This window comes from Scardinius erythrophthalmus (genome assembly GCF_964197995.2).
Source record: "Scardinius erythrophthalmus genome assembly, chromosome: 10".
Lineage (NCBI taxonomy): Eukaryota > Metazoa > Chordata > Actinopteri > Cypriniformes > Leuciscidae > Scardinius > Scardinius erythrophthalmus.
The window spans coordinates 21,477,337-21,496,690 of NC_138230.1; the positions used below are offsets into that span (position 1 = coordinate 21,477,337).

The 19,354-nt window shown below is 40.1% G+C and overlaps 1 protein-coding gene across 4 annotated transcripts in view; it reads left to right on the plus strand.

Annotated features, from left to right (window-relative positions):
* Positions 1 to 19,354, plus strand: part of fkbp10a (FKBP prolyl isomerase 10a) — a 387,049-nt gene that overhangs the window by 210,311 nt on the left and 157,384 nt on the right. For all 4 annotated transcript variants that reach the window (XM_081377332.1, XM_081377334.1, XM_081377335.1 and 1 more), the window contains one exon: positions 6,897 to 7,086. In XM_081377332.1, coding sequence (XP_081233458.1) covers positions 6,897 to 7,086 — 190 coding nt within the window. The remainder of the gene's footprint in view (positions 1 to 6,896; positions 7,087 to 19,354) is intronic.

Consider the following 19,354-nt stretch of genomic DNA (forward strand, 5'->3'; position numbering starts at 1 on the left):
AATGATCTGATTCAACTTGTTTTCTCGAGCTGATGGGGGGCGTTCACAGTTTGCACGGATTGCCTCAGCCATTTGCGTTTGAATAGCGCGTGCTCTCCGAGGGCGGAGTCACATTACAAGTAATTAGATGAGATGAGAACGACTGACATCTCGCTCTTTTCTTACAGATTACATGAACTGAGAATATTTGTTTTTATATAAATTACTTCATTTAAAAGAAGAGAATTCAAGCTTCATGCCTGTGTGTCTGTATGTCTGTTTGACTGAGTATTCGCTGAGTTACAGTTCATTTTCGGACGTGTTTCAGAATGGACTACACGGACAGAGAGAAGGCAGAACTCGGTTCGTGTTTATTTTTCTTTATTTGGCAAAAAGCACAACACTTTGTTTTTATTGTGAGTATACACAAAAATAATACACATTTAACAGAATCGATTGATGTATGAAACTCCTATGCAAAATCAAAGTCAACAGAGTATTTATGAGTTTCTTTTACACTGATAAAAAAAAAAGCGAGCTGGTATCGCCGGCGATACCGTCGACCTCAGGGGGTTAACAGGTTAACTTACACAGGAAAAACAGGTCTGGCAGGAACCTCTTGCTGTAAACTCAATAATCACTTTCCCAGTTTATATAATATTGTAGTGGAAACCTAACTTAAACATTTAATAAATTTGTAATACAACAGCACATTGCAACTAATTTCTGTCAACTCGCTCCGTGTCCAATAAAAACAATTCACGTAGGCCTATTCCATTTTCTTAATGAAAAATCTTTCTTTAATCCAGACGCATTAATAAATCAAACAAATAAAATAAAATAAAAATATTATTTTAATAATAAATATCACGGATGTGGTAAAGAAAACTGTGAGACTCCACTCTATTTCCTATAAAGGATGCACAACCGCATCACTTACTGTCACAATTCTTAAAGGGCCAGTGTACAATTTTAACATATAACATATTTCAATGTAAATATAGAGAATATTAGTCTAAATTGTACACACAAATAAAGAAAGCCATTTACATTGCGATGCTCTGTGGTTCTTTAATACCTTTTTCCCGAGCAGTATGGTCTGCGTTCTCGAGCCCAAGCTCGTTTTTGGCCAGCAAAGTACAGGGTTGCCAACTCTCACGCATCAGGCGTGACACTCACGCTTTCAGCATCAATCTCACGGTCTCACACACACGCAAGAAATGTCACGCCAAAATCCATTTTTCTCCCCTCTCAATCCGTTAATTTTCTGTTGATGACTAGACCACAGCGTATTAATGACAGGAGAGGAGTTTAAGGCCCACAGCTGTAACATCTGCCTACAACGTTCTCACTGCAGTATTCTCTGGTTGTTGATTCGCTGAAAATCTTGCACCTGATACGTCAGTTGCGTGTGAAAAGTTCAGAGCATAGGTTCGGAGTTGGAGCCCACTGATGCGCGTTTGAAAGTTTGGATGACAATCAAGGTAAGCAGATAATAAAATGGTGTGCCTTTCACTACAGACATAGCCTTGCCTAATCAGTCTGTGTGCCGAGAGTACAGACTTCAACTATAGTTGCGGACGTTGTCTGACGTGCGTTATGTGGGCTAGCTAAATTGCTCAATAAAAATAGGCTCATGGTACAAATTACGTTTGGCAAATCGGGCAAGTGGCATTTTAATTCCCCAAATGATCAAAGGTTGCCCAGATTGTGTTGAGCCTGCCACACTCAAATGCGGATGCTGAGCGAACCTTTTCAGTTATTGGCCTAAACAAGACTGACACCAGGAACAGACTGTCACTTGATGTGAGTGATGGGAAGTTCGGATCATTTTACTGACTCGCTTGTTCGATCTCGTTCATTAAAATGAACGAATCTTTTTTCGAGTCATTTCGTTCATTTAAGTGGCTTTAAATGTTATACTTTTAACAGCCAAATTCCCCGAACACATCCACCTATGCAGTCTTTATCATATTCTGAATTAAGAAATCATTATAATGCAGTCAAAAATAATTTACAGGGAACATAAATAATTACTTTACCTTCCGAGTCTTTGGTTCATTTGTCACGTGACCGACGCAATGAACGTTCATGAACGGATTGAACACTGCTTCAGATACGAGCCTCCTGCAGAGGTAGTAAAGCAGGCCAACACTGCCACTGCGGCATAGGCTACAACAGGCCTGATGTGTGAAACTTGTGTTGTGGTTTTCTGGGGAGGGAGGTAACTATTATGTGTCCCTTTTGATTTGAGATTTTTTTGTTTTGATGTTGTTTTACATGTTTGTTATTTAATCACCTCTTTCTTATTTTTTTCATAGTGCAATCAATAAATTAATTGTACATTTTGAAAAAACATTTTTTTTTTTTTTTTCATAAATCAGGGTTTATCCTAAGTAAACAAGGACCGACATTTTTAAAATTAGGGTTGGGTTACGCACGCACACTGATATTTTACAGAGTCTCACTCCAGCCAAAGTCCCATAGTTGGCAACCCTGAAAGTATAGCCTATCACAAACGGCTGAGTTTTCCCAAAGACTTCCCAAGAAACAAGCAGTGTCATACATGCTGCTACATGTTGTTTACTTGACTACAACTAGCTTAACATTGCTTGTCTGGCTGTTTGTACAGACCAGGGCTTGACATTAACTTTTTTGCTCACTAGCCAATGTGGCTAGTGGTTTTCCAAAGTTACTAGCCACACAGCATTTTTACTAGCCACATTTTTGTTGTTGTGAAATTACCTGATAAAAGTTGACTATGGCGTGCTAAAATTTACTTGAACTAGATTTACAACCCTTTTAAATGTAAAACCACTGTACACACCCAAATCAAGACTACATAAATATATAACAATACAGGTCATTATCATTAGCTCTGATAAGGTTGTGTGTAAAGCTCCTTTTTAAAAATAAAACCATGTAGGCCTATTATGTATTATATGTCGCCACATTGCTCCACCGGCATACGACGTAACTCCAGCAGGGCAGCTAGCTGTCGCTTTGTTTCTGTGTTGTCGGTCACTAGCGCGCAAGCACAAATACTCATTAGGGCAGTCAAAATTGCTCAAAAATGACGTTCGAATATTCCCTCTAAAAAAAAAACACATAGCCTATATTCAAACTATTTGAACATCTGGTTGCACATTACGTCAATAACAGGACAATAAAAAGAGACATAGGCTAACTACTTGTATAGGTAGTTTATTTAAGTTTAAACATATTTGACAACGTATTACCTACAGAAAAACAAGTAAATCAACTAATGGCCAAGACCACAGACCTCACTCTCGCTCACTCGCACTCTTTCTCTCTCTCGCCCTCACCCTCATGCTGCGTTCACACCAAACGCGAATAGAGCGTCTGGCGAGAGTGATTTCAATGTTAAGTCAATGTGAAGACGCGTTTACGGGCGTCTGGAGGTCTTGCGGCGCGAACCACGCTTGAGGCGTCACGCTCTCTGCGCATAACGGTTTAACCCTCTGGGGTCTGGGGTTTTTTTGGGGTCCTTGAGATGTTCTGACATGCCCTGACATTTGTGCTTTTTTCAGTTGCTTATAAGCATATTAATGGCAAAGGTGTAATTACACTCTATTTAGCACAAACAGGGCTACCATAATATGTGAACAACTTGCATGTACATGTTTGTATTTTTGAGAGAATAATGTTTATGCATGGTTTTTGAAAAAACAAAAAAACTAAAGTTTCTGAAATAAGGCCACAAAACACATACTAAATATGTGTCAATAAGACTTTTGACCAATGGATGTCGTTGCCTATAGTTTTTTCTTCAAAATCATGTGAAAATCATCCTGCCTAATCATTCACATAACACAATACATTGATTTAAATCTTGTAAAACACTTTTTGTTTGGAAAGGCCATATGCGGGTGGGCGTGATTCACACCTTAGGAGACAATGGGGCCCGCATAATGAGGCTGCATACGTAATGAGCCTTTCATTCAGGTGTGTGACTGAGCCACAAGAATGCAAGGACAATATAGATATAACTGGTTCACAGTTGTTGTTGTTTTTTCCACAAATTGTGCTTGCAAATTGTACAATATCCAAGGTAAACATTTCTAGTAATTGTGCAGTTAATTGTTCTCATACTGTATTTTCAGATTTGGAATATATTCTCTTCCCAAATGTGTCACTAATAAAGCCAAATAAATTATTTAAAGAGAAGGCTTATAATGACCTTTTAAGATTTTGTTTACATCTATCCTATATATATATATATATATATATATATATATATATATATATATATATATATATATATATATATATATATATATATATATATATATATATATATTTTATAATGTAATAAAATGTTTGTCTAACATTTTTATAAATATTATTTATAAAAATATAGTTTTTACAACAACATTTAAAATTGTAACAATATTTCCAGTGTAATCTTTCTTTGTAAAAACTAAAGTATACATTTTATCATATGTAATTCAATTCATATGAGAAGAAATTGGCAACATTATAAGCTTATTTGATGTGGCAGTATTTTACAGTAAAAACTTTATAATCTATCCGATTTTGTAGTCGATTTTTACACATCTCAGTATAGCAATAGAGTTTGATAAAAGCTGTTCATTCAATCATACATAGAAACGCGATTCATATTTAAACAGTCTTTTTTCCAGCTGTAGTAGCTCCACAACAGCGCGCATCTGTGCGTTCATTCATTCATAGAAACGTGATTCATATTTAAACAGTATTTTTGCCAGCTGTAGTAGCTCCACAACAGCACGCATCTGTGCGTTCGTTCATTCATTCATACACAGAAACGCGATTCATATTTAAACAGTACTTTTGCCAGCTGTAGTAGCTCCACAACAGCACGCATCTGTGCGTTCATTCATTCAGATTAGAACAAAGCAAATAGAACTGGCCTATTCCTCAGCGGGATCCGTTTGCTCCTCGAAATGATACTTCCAGAACTTCTGAGGTAAATTTTCCAGGATTATTATCAAGATAGTATTATTCCTCACAGCATCGTAAAGTACATAAGTCTGAAAGTGAACTCGCGGTGTGTGTTATCCAGCTGATGTGGGCGTTTCACAGGTTTGTATGGATTGCCTCAGATCATTTGCGTTTGAATAGCGCGCGCTCTCCGTGGGCGGAGCACATTAAAACTTAATGAGCTGTGATGAGAACGACTGACATCTCTCTCTTTGCATACATATTACATAAACTGTGAATATTTGTTTTTTATAAAAATTACTTCATTTAAAAGACGATAATTCAAGCTTCATGCCTGTGTGTCTGTATGCCTGTTTGACTGAGTATTCGCTGAGTTATGGTTCATTTTCGGACGCGTTTCAGAATGGACTACACTGACGGAGAGGAGGCAGAACTCGCATCATGTTTATTTTTCTTTATTTGGCAAAAAGCACAACACTTTGTTTTTATTGTTAGTATACACAAAAATAATACACACTTAACAGGATCGATTGATGTATAACACTAGCATATAAGATAATTTTTTTTTTTTTTTTTTTTTTTTTTTTCCACTGATAAGGAAAAAAACGAGCCTATCGCGCCGGTGCGATAGCCGACCTCAGGGGGTTAAATGAACAACAACAATAAGCAAATGTTGAGTGCTGATCAAGAGTTTTATGCAAGCAATTTAAGGTCGCGACTTGATTGAAACAAATATTATTAACATTAATTGAAGTTTTACAGTATATAGAACCAACATTGAACGCTCCGAGCGAGCTGTGCTGTGGTAAACATGGAACTTTTCCTTGACATGAAACAGTAAATAATCAAACCAGTGGAAGCCTGCAGTGCATGAAACTGCTGTATCTAACCTACCTTATTCATGCAATATCTATTCAGTCAGCACAGTAGCCTACACTTTAGTAATGTTTCTGTTTAACGTTAACGCTTCTTCCTGTTACCTGTCCCTGACCCCTCAGGCAGCGCGCTCACTCGCAAAGCAGACAGCCTGTCTGTTACCACGGGCGTTTTTCCACATTCGAATATTCATTTTCACCTTTGAAATTCTGTTTTTTAAAACTATTCGAATATATATTCGAATTTAGAATATTCGTTGACAGCCCTAATACTCATGGGAGTTGTAGTGTCGTAGTGTCACACTTATTTCAGATACCTTTTGAAAAGACTACAATTATTCAACCCACCAAAGTGGCTAGTTGGAGTGACTATGTTACCCGCCACGAGCAAAATCCACCCGCATTTGGTGGGTTGGCGGGTGTTAATGTCAAGCCCTGGTACAGACACTTACATTTTGCTTTTCACAGTACTAGTAGTGATTCCAGCTTACCAATAGCTCTATATAAACCGTCGGAACCCTCTTTTGTCCTTTCTGCAATTATATTTAAACTGAAACCGTTGATTAACTTGCAATGTCACACACGAGTCTCTCTTGCACACACATACAGAGCAATGCAATGCAATGTTATTTCATAGACAGTGTCAGCATTCTCCAGCCCCCTGCCCCCAGCTCCATTCGACTCCATTCAAGTTTTTAGGGCTGGAGTTGTAATGATCTTTTCGGTGGAAACTTGCCAACAGAGAACTAAGAATGACCTGGAATCTACACCCAAAGCATGTCTTTGTAAAATTTGCAGACTTCCTGGGGTGTCTTGCACTGGGTGAATTTTATTTTATGCATAGTGTAATGGTGGATTTTAAATATATTTTAAACCCCCAGTGTGGTCATACTTTTTAATTATGTTCTAACAATGAGCACTTAATTCTACTAATTGATGCACTTGATTCTAATTTTAGGCCCTTGATGTAGTAAGTTAGTAGGGTGTAACATTTTCCACAAAACAAGTGGGCATGTTTTGGGTGGGTTAAGTTTTCACACTCTCTCTATGTTCTGTTATCCCATCTACCTGTAGCTCAACACTGGTGTTTCTCTCTAGGTTCAGTTATCCCACCTGATGCAACATTGGTGTTTGATGTGCTTTTGTTGGATTTGTGGAATAAAGAAGACAAAGTTCAAATTCGTATGCTTCACAGACCGCAGAAGTGCACGCGGACAGTGATGCCCACTGACTTTGTCCGTTATCATTACAATGGATCTTTGTTAGTGGGAAACGTGTTTGAGTCCAGGTGGGCCAAAATAACAAATGTGACTTTTTGGAAAAAAAAAATTATGGAGAACAATGATAGCTATTGCAGTATGTGCATAAAGTACTTTGTCTGAATTTCATAGCATTAGATACAAAATATCAAACCAAGTGGCATCTACAAACAAGCAAGCAAATTATGCCAGATCTTTTTTCACAGGTGTTGTTTATTACATTAACAAAAACATTTTCCTTTTGTCTTTATTTTAAATTTAGTCAATTTTAACAAAGTTCGGGAGAAGCATTTTCAGGTAATCTAGCCAATCAGCACAATAGGAAGCCTATAAACAGTCAACTCCCACCTCCGTTCCTCAACAGTTTTACGTCGTTTGGCCCCGTTCCGCCCTAAGTGCCCATAATATCCCAAATCGCGCTGTATTCCTATCTAACAAAATCTTTCATCTCTGAGGAATCTCCGCTGCAATCCACTGGTCTGTGGGATATTTTGAGCTGAAACTTCACAGATGCATTCTGGGGATACCTGAGACTTGTGTTTGGCTCAATGTCATGGTGCAAAGGACCCTAGGTTGATTTTACTCCGAACCATCCCTTTAAAGTAATGCCCATCCATCTAGATTTATGGCATTTATTCGGGGTACGTTGGGTCGAGATTTTATTTCAACGTTTGTTTAACCTTCTGCAGCAAAAGCACCCACAAAATTGTGGAGATGTTGTCTGAAGCAATATGCTGGATTTTTTCCAATAATTATGCAGTTCCATATAGACAGGGTCAATTTTCACAAAATCAGAACCCTGAAGGCATTTTGGGATTATTTATATTGCATAACATTTCTAGGGGTATTAAGAGGTGCTGAATCCAAATCTGCTGTATATGAAGCTCAAAAATGTCCCAAAATGCCTCAAAATTGAGAAATTCAAAATGGCCGCCACCGCCAGGCTGAAATCAATTTTTCAGTATATCTTTTAACTAAACATGGTACAAACATAAAATAAATGTGCTTTTGTAAGTTTTCCCACATGGGCAATGCAATGCCATATTCGGATTTGAGAAGTAATGTGAAGAAACAGCTTAGATATTGTAAAAATAGTTATGAATAATTACTCAGTTATTATTATAATTATTACTATTATTGTTGATATTATCAGGCTACATTTACTTACTTTGTATTTTTTATTTTATTTTTGTTCAAATGTACAAACAAATACAAAAAGTTACAAACTTTTATTAAATGTTCACAGGTTTTCACACATGGGGAATTTAACATCCTGTCCTGATTTAGATCAAGTATCAATAATCAGCTTGAAAATCACACAAGTATAGAGAAAAAGGTGGTCATTAGTGATAAAGAAGTTGTAAATCAAATAAGATCCAAAAGCAGGAAGATCCATGGATCATGGTGATATCCATTGAATATCATTGAATATTAGATCCAACCACCTTTTCCCTATACTTGTGTGATTTTCAAGCTGATTATTGACACTTGATTTAAATCAGGACAGGATGTTAAATTCCCCATGTGTGAAAACCTGTGAACATTTAATTAAAGTTTGTAACTTTTTGTATTTGTTTGTACATTTGACCTAAAAAAAATACAAAGTAAGTAAATGTAGCCTGATAATATCAACAATAATAGTAATAAATATAGCTGCAAGCAGCAATTATCGGGGCCAAGCACAATCAGATGACAAGACATGCCAACATTGCTGAAAGTGTCAGACCAACTGCAACAATGAGCAATTAAAGACATTAAAGAGGATTTTAGGCAAAATGCCTGAAAAATCATAGAAACAGTAAATAAAAATATGATTTAATGGATTATCACTTTCGAACAATAGGTGGCGCAGTTACAAAACTGATGTGATGTGGTCAGAGTGAAGTGACAATGACATATAAAATTTGGTGTCAATATGTCAAGGCATTGCAGAGATAAAGCCTGAATAGTGCTTTTAGCATCATGCCTCAAATTTGCTGCTGCGCTATACGAAAACGATTTCGTCAATCAACACGAAATCCATAACTTTTAGTCGGCACGGTCTGGAGATGATACGATTTGATTTTGGTGAAAATCGGACAAACGGTGTAGGAGGAGTTCGAAAAAGTATTTTTTTTTTATTATTATTTTTTTTTTTTTACACATTTTCAGTTACACAAACAGTGTAAATATAGACAGAAAAAATACAAATAAAGACACATAAACTCAAATATAAATGAAATAAGTGGAATACACATTCCCTCCCTCAGAAAGAAACAAAATAGTAGATAATAATATAAAAGTAAAATCAACTACAGAAAAAAAAAAAAAAAACTGCTCAGAAGTAATACAAAGCACTGTTAGTAAAGTCGCAATCAGCACCAGTAAGAACATGCTTGTTATCTCAACAAAGTGAAATACATGTACATGGCGAGAAGCACCGATAATGCATACACATCTAAATACCCACAGGGTTATAGTCTCGACAAGTACAACATAAAAGGCTGCCACATTTTATTAAAGGTCACAGAGGTCAAACAAACGCTATGTCGAACCCTCTCTAGATGCAACTCTAGATGCAATAGATGAGTGATTTCTAACAACCAGGTCTTAAAAGATGGCACATTTTCATTTTTCCATAAAGTTAAAATATTTCTTTTTGCAATGACCATACTATATTGTACCGTTTTTTGTTGAAGATGGGTTAGAGTAGTAAGGTGTCGGGCCCCGCCCAATATAGCAGTGTAAGGGTCTGGGGTGATATCACAACCATGAATCGTGGAGAGGCAATTGAAAATATCAGACCAGAATTCGTTTAATTTGGGGCAGGACCAGAAGAGATGACCAAGAGTGCCCTCTTCTGCTTTACATTTTGGACAGATTGGGGAAACAGAGGGATAAAAAGAGTGTAGTTTAGTGCAGGAATAATGGAGTCTATGGATTACTTTGAATTGGATGAGTTGATGTCGAGAGTTTATCGAGCAGCAGTGGATGGCGGAAAGGCAAGTATCCCAGTCATCAACACTGATTGTAATACCAAGATCTTTCTCCCAGGCTTCCTTTAGGTGTCGAGTAGGAGCAGGCTCATAAGCTGTAAAAATGTTGATAAAATGAGAGACAAGTCTCCTCGAGTCAGGGGCCTGATTTAGTAGAGCGTACAAATCTGTGGAGACAGGGAGTGACTCAAAGTTTATGTTTTTGCGTGTGTAATCCCTAATCTGGAGGAAACGGAAGAAATGTGAAGGTGGGAGTGCATATTTTTCCTTCAGTTGCGTGAAGGTAGCGAAAGCTTTTTCAATGTAAAGGTCTGCTAAAGTGGCAAGACCTTTGTTCTTCCAGATCACAAAAGTGTTATCACTTAAAGAGGGGGGGAAAGTGGGGTTGTGGCAAATAGGGGTGTAAGCTGAAAAATCGGGTAGATTGTATGTTTTTTTTTATTTGTTGCTAAATTCTTAGGGAGCTGGCAACTATGAACCTATAACCAGCGATAGCTGTCGGAAGTTTGTTTGTTGAAAAGAGAAGAGCGGGAAGAGAGCCTTCGGGAAGGTCCTGTTCAATTGCAAGCCATGCAGGGGTAGAATCTGTAACATTACCTGGGTGTGCATTTTGCCAATACGTCAAGGCTCTACAATTTGCGGCCCAGTAGTAGTGCTGGAAATTAGGCAGGCTAAGGCCTCCTGTCGATTTGGGTTTGGTGATGTGTTTTTTAGAAATGCGGTGTACCTTAAATCCCCAAATGAAAAAAAAGATTATGGAGTTCAAAAGCTTAAAAAATGTTTTCGGTATGAATATAGGTAAAGATTGGAAAAGATAGAGGAACCTGGGGAGAGCCATCATTTTAATTGCGTTCATGCGCCCTATCATAGATAAGGGTAACAGCCTCCAGGTTTCAATATTAGATTTAAGTTTTTCTAACATATTTAAATAGTTCAATTTATAAATTTGTTTGGGGTCTTTGGGAATAACCAATCCTAAATATTTTATTTTGTCTGTGACAATATGGAAGGGCAAGCTGTTAACAAAATTTGGGCTCAAGTTATTTTTGAGAGATAAGAATTCGCTTTTGTCCCAATTTATAGTGTAGCCAGACAGTTCACCAAATTTATTAATAAGTTCGAGTAAAGGAGGAACCGATTCTTCAGGATGGGAGAGGAACAGGACTACATCGTCCGCGTAAAGCGAAATACGGTGCTCCACTTTGCCTAGGATTAAAGGAGCAATGGAGGGGTGATTCCTGATATTGGTGGCGAGAGGTTCCATTGCCAGTGCAAAAAGTAGTGGGCTTAGCGGGCAGCCTTGACGACAGGAACGTTGCAATGAAAAAATGGGTGATTTGTCACAGTTGGTGACAACCGAGGCTGTCGGGTGGGCGTATAGCATTTCGACCCAGGAGGCAAAATTATCACCCAGACCAAACTCCTTTATCACCGCCAGGATGTACTTCCATTCGACCTGGTTGAAAGCTTTTTTAGCATCAAGGGCTAGAACAGAGATTTTGGAGCTTCTGTCATATCTGGCATACATTATATTCATCAGCCGTCTAACATTGAAAAAGGAAAATCTCCCTGGAATAAATACAGTTTGGTCATGGTGGATTATGGTTGTTATACACTTATTTAGTCTGTTGGCAAGCACTTTGGTGAACACCTTAAGGTCAGAGTTAAGGAGGGCAATAGGGCGATATGAAGCGGGGTCTAACTCATCCTTATCTTTTTTCAATATCAAGGAGATGTTGGCTGAATACAAGGTGTCAGGAAGCAGGCCAGTAGCGGTGGAGTGGTTGAACATCCGTAACATGAGAGGAGTTATTTTGTCTGAGTATGCTTTGTAAAACTCTATGTTAAAGCCGTCTGGGCCAGCCGCTTTTCCGTTCGGGAAGGAGCGTATTGCCCCCCCAACTTCCTCTGGAGTTTTATTTGCGTTTAGGTCTGCTTGTGCTGAGGTGTTCAATTTAGGTAGATGGAGGGTATGAAGGAAGTCAGAGATTTGCGTGGCATCTGCAGTGGTTTTCGATGTGTAAAGGTCTTCATAAAATTGGCGGAAACATTTATTAATCTCTTTTGGATCTGTGGTGATAGTACCTGTTTTTGTCTTGATTTTATGGATTGTTCGTTTAGCCTGTATGCTTTTAAGCTGACGGGCTAATAATTTATCTGGTTTGTCGGCCAGTTCAAAATGTTTTTGTTTGACCATTTAACAGCATAGTACTCACTTGGTTAGAAAGAATAGTGTTATATTTGAATTTAAGTTTCACAATCTCATTCAGTTTAGAAGGTGAGGCAGATTGTTGAAAGTCGCTTTCAAGGACTGACAACTGAGCTGTGATTTCTGACATTTCCTTCTGTCTGTCTTTTTTCAGTTTAGCCTCGTAGGCTATGATGTGGCCCCGCATAACAGCCTTAAAAGCTTCCCATAGAGTGGAATCTGTAACATCAGATGTGTCATTATGGGATAGATAGTCTGTTATGAGGTTGGCTGTTTGTTGGCGAAAATGCATATTGTTGAGTAGTAGCGGGTTGAGTCGCCAGTCAAATGTGGGTTTTGTCCTGCCTAAGTCTATCTTTAGTTCTATAGGGCAGTGGTCGGAGATTAAAATGTTGTGGTATTTGGTGTAGATAATATCAGGTCAATTTAGCATCTGTTAGAAAATAATCAATTCTTGTGTATGATTTGTGTACATGTGAAAAAAAAGAGTAATCTCTAGCAGCGGGGTGTTGAAGCCTCCAGATATCAACAAGGTTCATAGATCTAATTAGGTTATTTATGGTAATGGTGGACTTGGAAGGAGCAATCGAGCGTGTAGAAAGCCTATAAGTAAAACAATCCAATATATTGTTGAAGTCTCCTCCTGCAATTAAGTGAGTGGTGGAACAGTCCGGAATAAGATTAAAAACTTTTCTAAAGAAGCCAGGGTCGTCAAAATTGGGCGCGTAGATATTAAGAAATGTTACATGCCGTGACAAAATATGACCCGTTACAATGATATAGCGACCGTTTGGATCAGAAATGGTTGAAATGTGTTGAAATGGGACATTTCGGCGAAATAATATAGCTACTCCTCTTGCTTTAGAAGAAAATGTTGACTGATAAATTTGTGACACCCAACTGCATTTTAGCCTCCATTGATCTGAATGTTTAATGTGCGTTTCCTGTAAAAAAATAATGTCCCCAGACAGAGATTTCAAGTGGGAGAAAACCTTGCCTCTCTTTAAATTGATTCTTAAACCTCTGACATCCCAGCTTAATAAGGTTAGACTGCCACCTTGTGGCGAGGATGAAAAAGTGCTAGTAACCATGAGGAGATAATATCAGAATAATGTGGTGTGATAACAGCAATAATGGTATCGGCACTGAATGCACGAGCAGAATAAAAGAACGAGAAAACAAAAAACAAAAACATAACAGAGGAAAAAATGGCAACAAGATGGTAACATTAATCCCACCCCACTGTCTACTTCCCCAAACGAAGCAGAACATGAATACCCCAAATGAAGCAGAACATGAATACCCTCATAAACATTGGGAAACGATTTAACACTACAAGGAAATGTCCCGTCAGACTAATTGTACGGTTCAATGAAATAATCATAGCATACAATTACCTTAACAGTGGGCCCTCTGAGTGGCCCCGTCTACCCTCATGTCTATTTGCTTACATATAAGCTAGGGTGGGCAGGGAACAGAACTTGCTCAACGTGAGAAGACGGAAGACAGCTGGCTGGTCCGGCGTCGCGCCTCTGGAAACAGCTGTGAGAGAGCGGGAGTGTCTCAGGTCGGCTGTGCGGTAGCAGCAGGTGTAACAAACTTGCCTATGAATGCCTCGGCATCAGTAGGCTTAAGAAATGTTTTCTGCTCGGTCCCAAACGTGAGAATCAGACGCGCAGGAAAAAGGAGACCGTGTTTTATTCCTGCTTCCCTCAGTTTCTTCTTTACGCCATCAAAGGGCCGGCGCTGCTCGGAAACTTCAGGTGGAAAATCTGGATAAATGCTGATCCGGGCTCCGTTGAATGTCAGTGGAGATTGCAGGCGGGCGAGGTTGAGTATTTTCTCCTTCTCTGGGAAGTGGTGTATTTTGACGATCATCGAGCGCGGCCGCGCCGATGAGGATTGTGCGCCTATCCGATGGACTCGGTCCACTTTCAGGCCAGCGGGGAAGTCGTCGGATCCGAGAAGTTTTGGCAGGAGGTCGGCTATGAAATGAGTCGGATTTCCCTTCTCAACTTTCTCTGGTAAGCCCACGATTTTAATGTTTGACCGTCTTGAGCGGCTTTCGAGGTCAGTTAATTTGCGCTTCATGGCTGTGTTGGATTCTATCATTTCCTCACAGCGGCGCTCGAGACTTGTTATGCGGGCGTCATGGTCGGTTATTGCTCTCTCAAGATCAGTAATGCGTGTTGCATGGTTGGTAAGGGAGGTTTGAACGAAGTGCAGTTTTGAGTCCAGGCCATTAAATCTGGCCGTTATGTCCCCTTCCAGTTTTCCAATAGCCGCTAGGATGTTAGCCAGAGTGGGTTGTGAACTTGGGGTCCCGCTGGTGCTGGTGGTTGCGTCTGTAGTTAGTTCGGTTTGGTTGCTAGCGTCGTCGTCTTCTTCAACGAATAAAGTTGTCTTACTGTCTTCTTTGGCAGGAGAATCAGGGTTCATAGTTTTCCCTTTAGCTTTAGGTTTGCCCATGGTTGTACTTAAAAGATGCAAGCGTGGATTTTTAGTACAATTTTTGTGAGGGTTTGACGGAGCTCCACGAGAAAGCGTCTAATCCATGCGGTGCTCACTAGCGCCCCCCGAAAAAGTAGGTTTTGAATCAAAATCAAAATGGTGGACAGGAAGTTCGGCCAAATAAGGAAAACTTGGTATCTATGTTCTCGGCTTGACCCAAGGAATCTATTAAGACCAGTGGCATTTCTAAAGCCAGATTTATTCAAAAGTTATTAGCATTTTTAGAAATTTTGTTATAACTTTTGACCAAAAGGTGGCGCTGTCTCGAAATATGTTGGGTACTTTCAGGGGGTGGTGTTGATGGCACATTCTGAGTTTCATTAAATTACACCAATGCATTTGTTTAGTATAGCATTTTATTTCACAAAACTGTATTGAAGTCAATGGGAATTTCATGTTTTGTTCTATTATAGCGCCACCAAGAGGCTCAGTCCCACCATTTTTTTATGTGTCCTCAGAGTGAGCCCATACATATGTGTGTCAATTTTGCTGAAAATATCTCAATTCGCTTCAGAGTTATAGACATTTATATGAAAAAAACACGTAAAAAATGACTGACACATGACTTTGATTGGATTTTACTACCCCTTACTATCAATATTTTTGCATTTGGGCATTGGCATTTTACTATCGACCTATGTTTCCAAACTTCTGACGGTGATTTAGTCTCGATCGGACTAGCGGTTTCGAAGATATAGCCAAATGTTTTTTTAAGCGCTAAATCACAACGCTACACAAACCGTAAGGCGAAACCTAGCATGTTTGGTATCGTAGGACTCGGCAAGGATTCAGGAGTCTAATTAGATGAGTCTCGTGAAAATAAGTCGACCACACCCGAAGTTCTAAGCATTTGGGAAAAAAATTCACCACTAGGTGGCGCTGTTTCGAAACTTCTCACGCTCCTTCAGGACATTGTGCTGATGACCCATACCTAGTTTCGTAACAATCCGTTCATGTGTTCTTAAAATACAGCATTTTAGCACATAATTCAAAATGGCTGACAGCCAAAATGGCCGATATGGTCAAATTGGATATCAGTCGACTCGGCATGTTGCCCTGAACAAGACCAATTTTATGATTTTTGGACAAACTGTTCAGAAGTTATAAGCAAAAATAGGCATTTTTCATATCTCCGGACCAGTAGGTGGCGCTGCGCCAAAACGCAGCATGTTGCCTCAGGTCATGTTTGTGAGTACATGTACCAAGTTTGGTCTGAATACGATAAACCGTTGTGGAGATACAGCCTTATGACTCTTTTTGCTAGCGCTACGTAAAATTTATTCGTGCGTTTATTGAAAACGGTTTGACGAATCAATTTGAATTCCATAACTTTTTGTCAGCACTACCTGAAGATGATCTGGATCAATTTTCGTGCAAATCGGACAAAGGGCCTGTCTAGGACGAGTTCGAAATTATATAACGGAAAATGATGTCATAGGGTGCAATCGAATCGGAATGAGCTCAGGAAACAGAGGAATATTTTTGTTGATTGGCCTTACGGTTCAAAAGTTATTAGAGTAAATATGAGTGAAACTTTGGACAGGTGGTGGCGCTAGAGGGATTGAGCTGAAGACACCAAATTTGGTGTATTTAATGTTGGGACTGTGCTCTATCAGAATATCTAACCAAAACAACTTTCCCGCAAACGGTTCTATGGGCTGCCATAGATGCCCAGTCGGAAGAAAAAGCAGAATAATAATAAGAACCGGAACAAATACAATAGGTGCCTCCGCACCTTCGGTGCTTGGCCCCTAATAATAATAATAATAATAATAATTATAATAATAATTGAGTAATTATTCATAGTTAAAAACAACAATTTTTGCTATATCTAAGCTGTTTCTTCACAGCACTTCTCAAATCTGAATATGGCATTGAATTGCCCATGTAGGAAAACTTACAAAAGCACACTTATTTCATGTTTGTACCTTGTTTAGTCAAAAAAATATATTGAAAAATATATTTCAGCCTGGCGGTGGCGGCCATTTTGAATTTCTCAATTTTGAGGCATTTTGGGACATTTTTGAGCTTCATACACAGCAGATTTGGATTCAGCACCCCTTAATACCCCTAGACATGTTGTATAATATAAATAATCACAAAATGCCTCGTCCAGCCACGTTCATTGAGCTTATAGGCATTAACCTTCCCTGATTCATTTCCAAGCATTGTTGCCTAAGGAAAAAAATCAACAGAATTATCTATGGAGCTTATAATATGACAAAATGATTTGAATTTGAATTGTGTAAATTTGAATTATTTGCAAGTGTAATCTAACAAAATTGAATTTTAGGTGGTAGTTTAAATAGTTCTGAATTAGATTTTTTTTAAACGAATTTTGAACATTTTGAAATTTAACAAATTGAAATGTTTTTTATGGCTGAATTTTATAGACATGTATTTTCAAACAGCTAGTTTTTTTTGTTCTGAATTCTTATACTGCAAATATTCAGTTTAAAAAAATACAGATTCAAGTTTTCAAGATGAAGAAATTCGGAACTTCAAATTCAGTTTTCTAAAATTTAATCTCAAAAATTCAAACTCAAAAATTCAGATCTTACAGAAAGTAGGTCACAGGTCATCCACAGGGAAGAGTAAAGGATCTCAGATAAGTGAACAGAGCATTTTGGCTGCACTGCAGTAGTTCTCTTACGAGAGGTCTCTCGTACTGCGTAAGATATCTTACGCTAGGGGAAAATCCTTTTTCCGCAAGATATTGAAGCCAAAAATTATCCTTAATTTTGTAATAATGCAAAACGCGTTGTGGCAGCATACAGACATAGGCGAGGCAGCTCGCGCGCCTATTGGCTGTTCTGCGGCAACTGCAGCAGCCTATCGAGCGAGGCCTGGCATGACGCCAGACCCAATGAGGGTGCTTCACGCCCCGCTGCGTCACATCCCGCCGAAACGGGCGTGGTCTAGGCCAATAAATACCGCTCGCAGGCAGCTATTATCTGATTTTTCATCCTTCAAGCGAAGCACACGCATCGCTGGAGCTGGAGAGAAGCCGCGCCGTCTGAGAGAGAGCACCTTCAGCGGGACGAGTCACTGAAGTCGCTGGCCGCGCCGCCTTCCTTGCCTTCCTGCTGTGCTATCCGGCGTTATATCCTTTCTCTGCTACTGTGTTTATGTATGTGTATGTGCCCCCCCCCCCCCCCCCCCCCCAACCTGCAAAGCTCGCCGGTTCGCCCGCTCACCTTGCCTGCTTGGGGGATGATACCTGTTCTCCCTCTGTTCGAGCCGCGCAAACCGCGCCGCTCACAGGGGATGTCAGGAGCGGACGGTCACGGGGCTAGCTTTCTCTCTCCCTCTGTTCAAGCCACGCAAACTGCGCCGTTCACAAGGGAGGCTGGAAGCGGACGGTCGGGGTTAGTTTTTCTTTACGTTATAAGAAAGCTACCCTGCCTCTGCGCCCCATTCATGCGTCACTCACCGGCGAAAGGAGAAAGGAGTGTTTTTAGTCCCGCCGAGGATGGACTGACCTCAATTTCTCATACATTTCTCATTCCCCTCTGAAGTTGGGGCGACTGGAAATGTCAGTATTGCAGTGAGCAAGCCTGTTGTAATACACGCATGCCTGCAAACAAACGCCAGCACGTTGACGCTCTCTGATAATACTCGCGCTAACTGAGTGACAATGTGTCTCCCCCTGTGGCCCAGTGGCAGACTCTCGGGTTTTTGCGCGCGAGAGACCCTTGTTCGATCCCGGGTCTACCGGCAGATAAAATTATGCCGTCGATGCTCGCTCTGTCAGTTCCCTGAAAAGGCGACTGCAGATGTGTATTTTGCAGCCAACGAGCACGTTGTACAACCCGCTCGCCTGCACCCAAACACCGTTTCTATGGTTTTCCGTGCGTCACTGGCGTAAGGAGAAAAGAGAGTGTTTCTGGTCCCGCTGCGGACGGACCGACCTCCATTTCTCATACATTTCTCATTCCCCTCTGAAATTCAGGCGACTGGAAATGTCAATATTGCAGTGAACGAGCCTGTTGTAATGCACGCAGGCCTGCAAATAAACGCCAGCATGTTGACGCTCTCTGTTTCTATGGCAACTTTTCGCTCGTTCAGTTCCAGTAAATGTGACTGTTCCAGTGTATTCTGCAGTAAACAAGTCGGCGACGCAGCACGCTTGTCTGCACACAAACGCCGCTTTTACGGCTACCCAGATAAATCCCATAGGAGTTAATTTTCTGGTGTCCCTGCCACGGCCTATGGTGTTTTATGTGTAGAAAGAATGCCCACTGCCCAGTGCCCATCTCTACACACAAGCACAGCCCGTCACACAGGGCTCGCGCACATAAAATCGACTCGGATCGATTGCGCATCAAACGTGGTAAATGTGCCCACTACCCAGTGCCCACAAACACTACATTATGCATGTCTCACGGTTTCTGTAAAAATGAAACCAACGTGCATTCGCTTCACTCAAGCGAACAATGCTTTCGGTGTGGTAAATGTGCCCGCTATCCCGCGCCCACATCCACGCACAGACATGACAGTTCCTACGGGACTCGCCCAGCCCTCCCCCTCTCGGTTGACCGCCGCAGAGGAGTCGAGCGCGGGCAATCTGCCCGCTGTTATCAGCGCGCCCCTGCCTCAAAT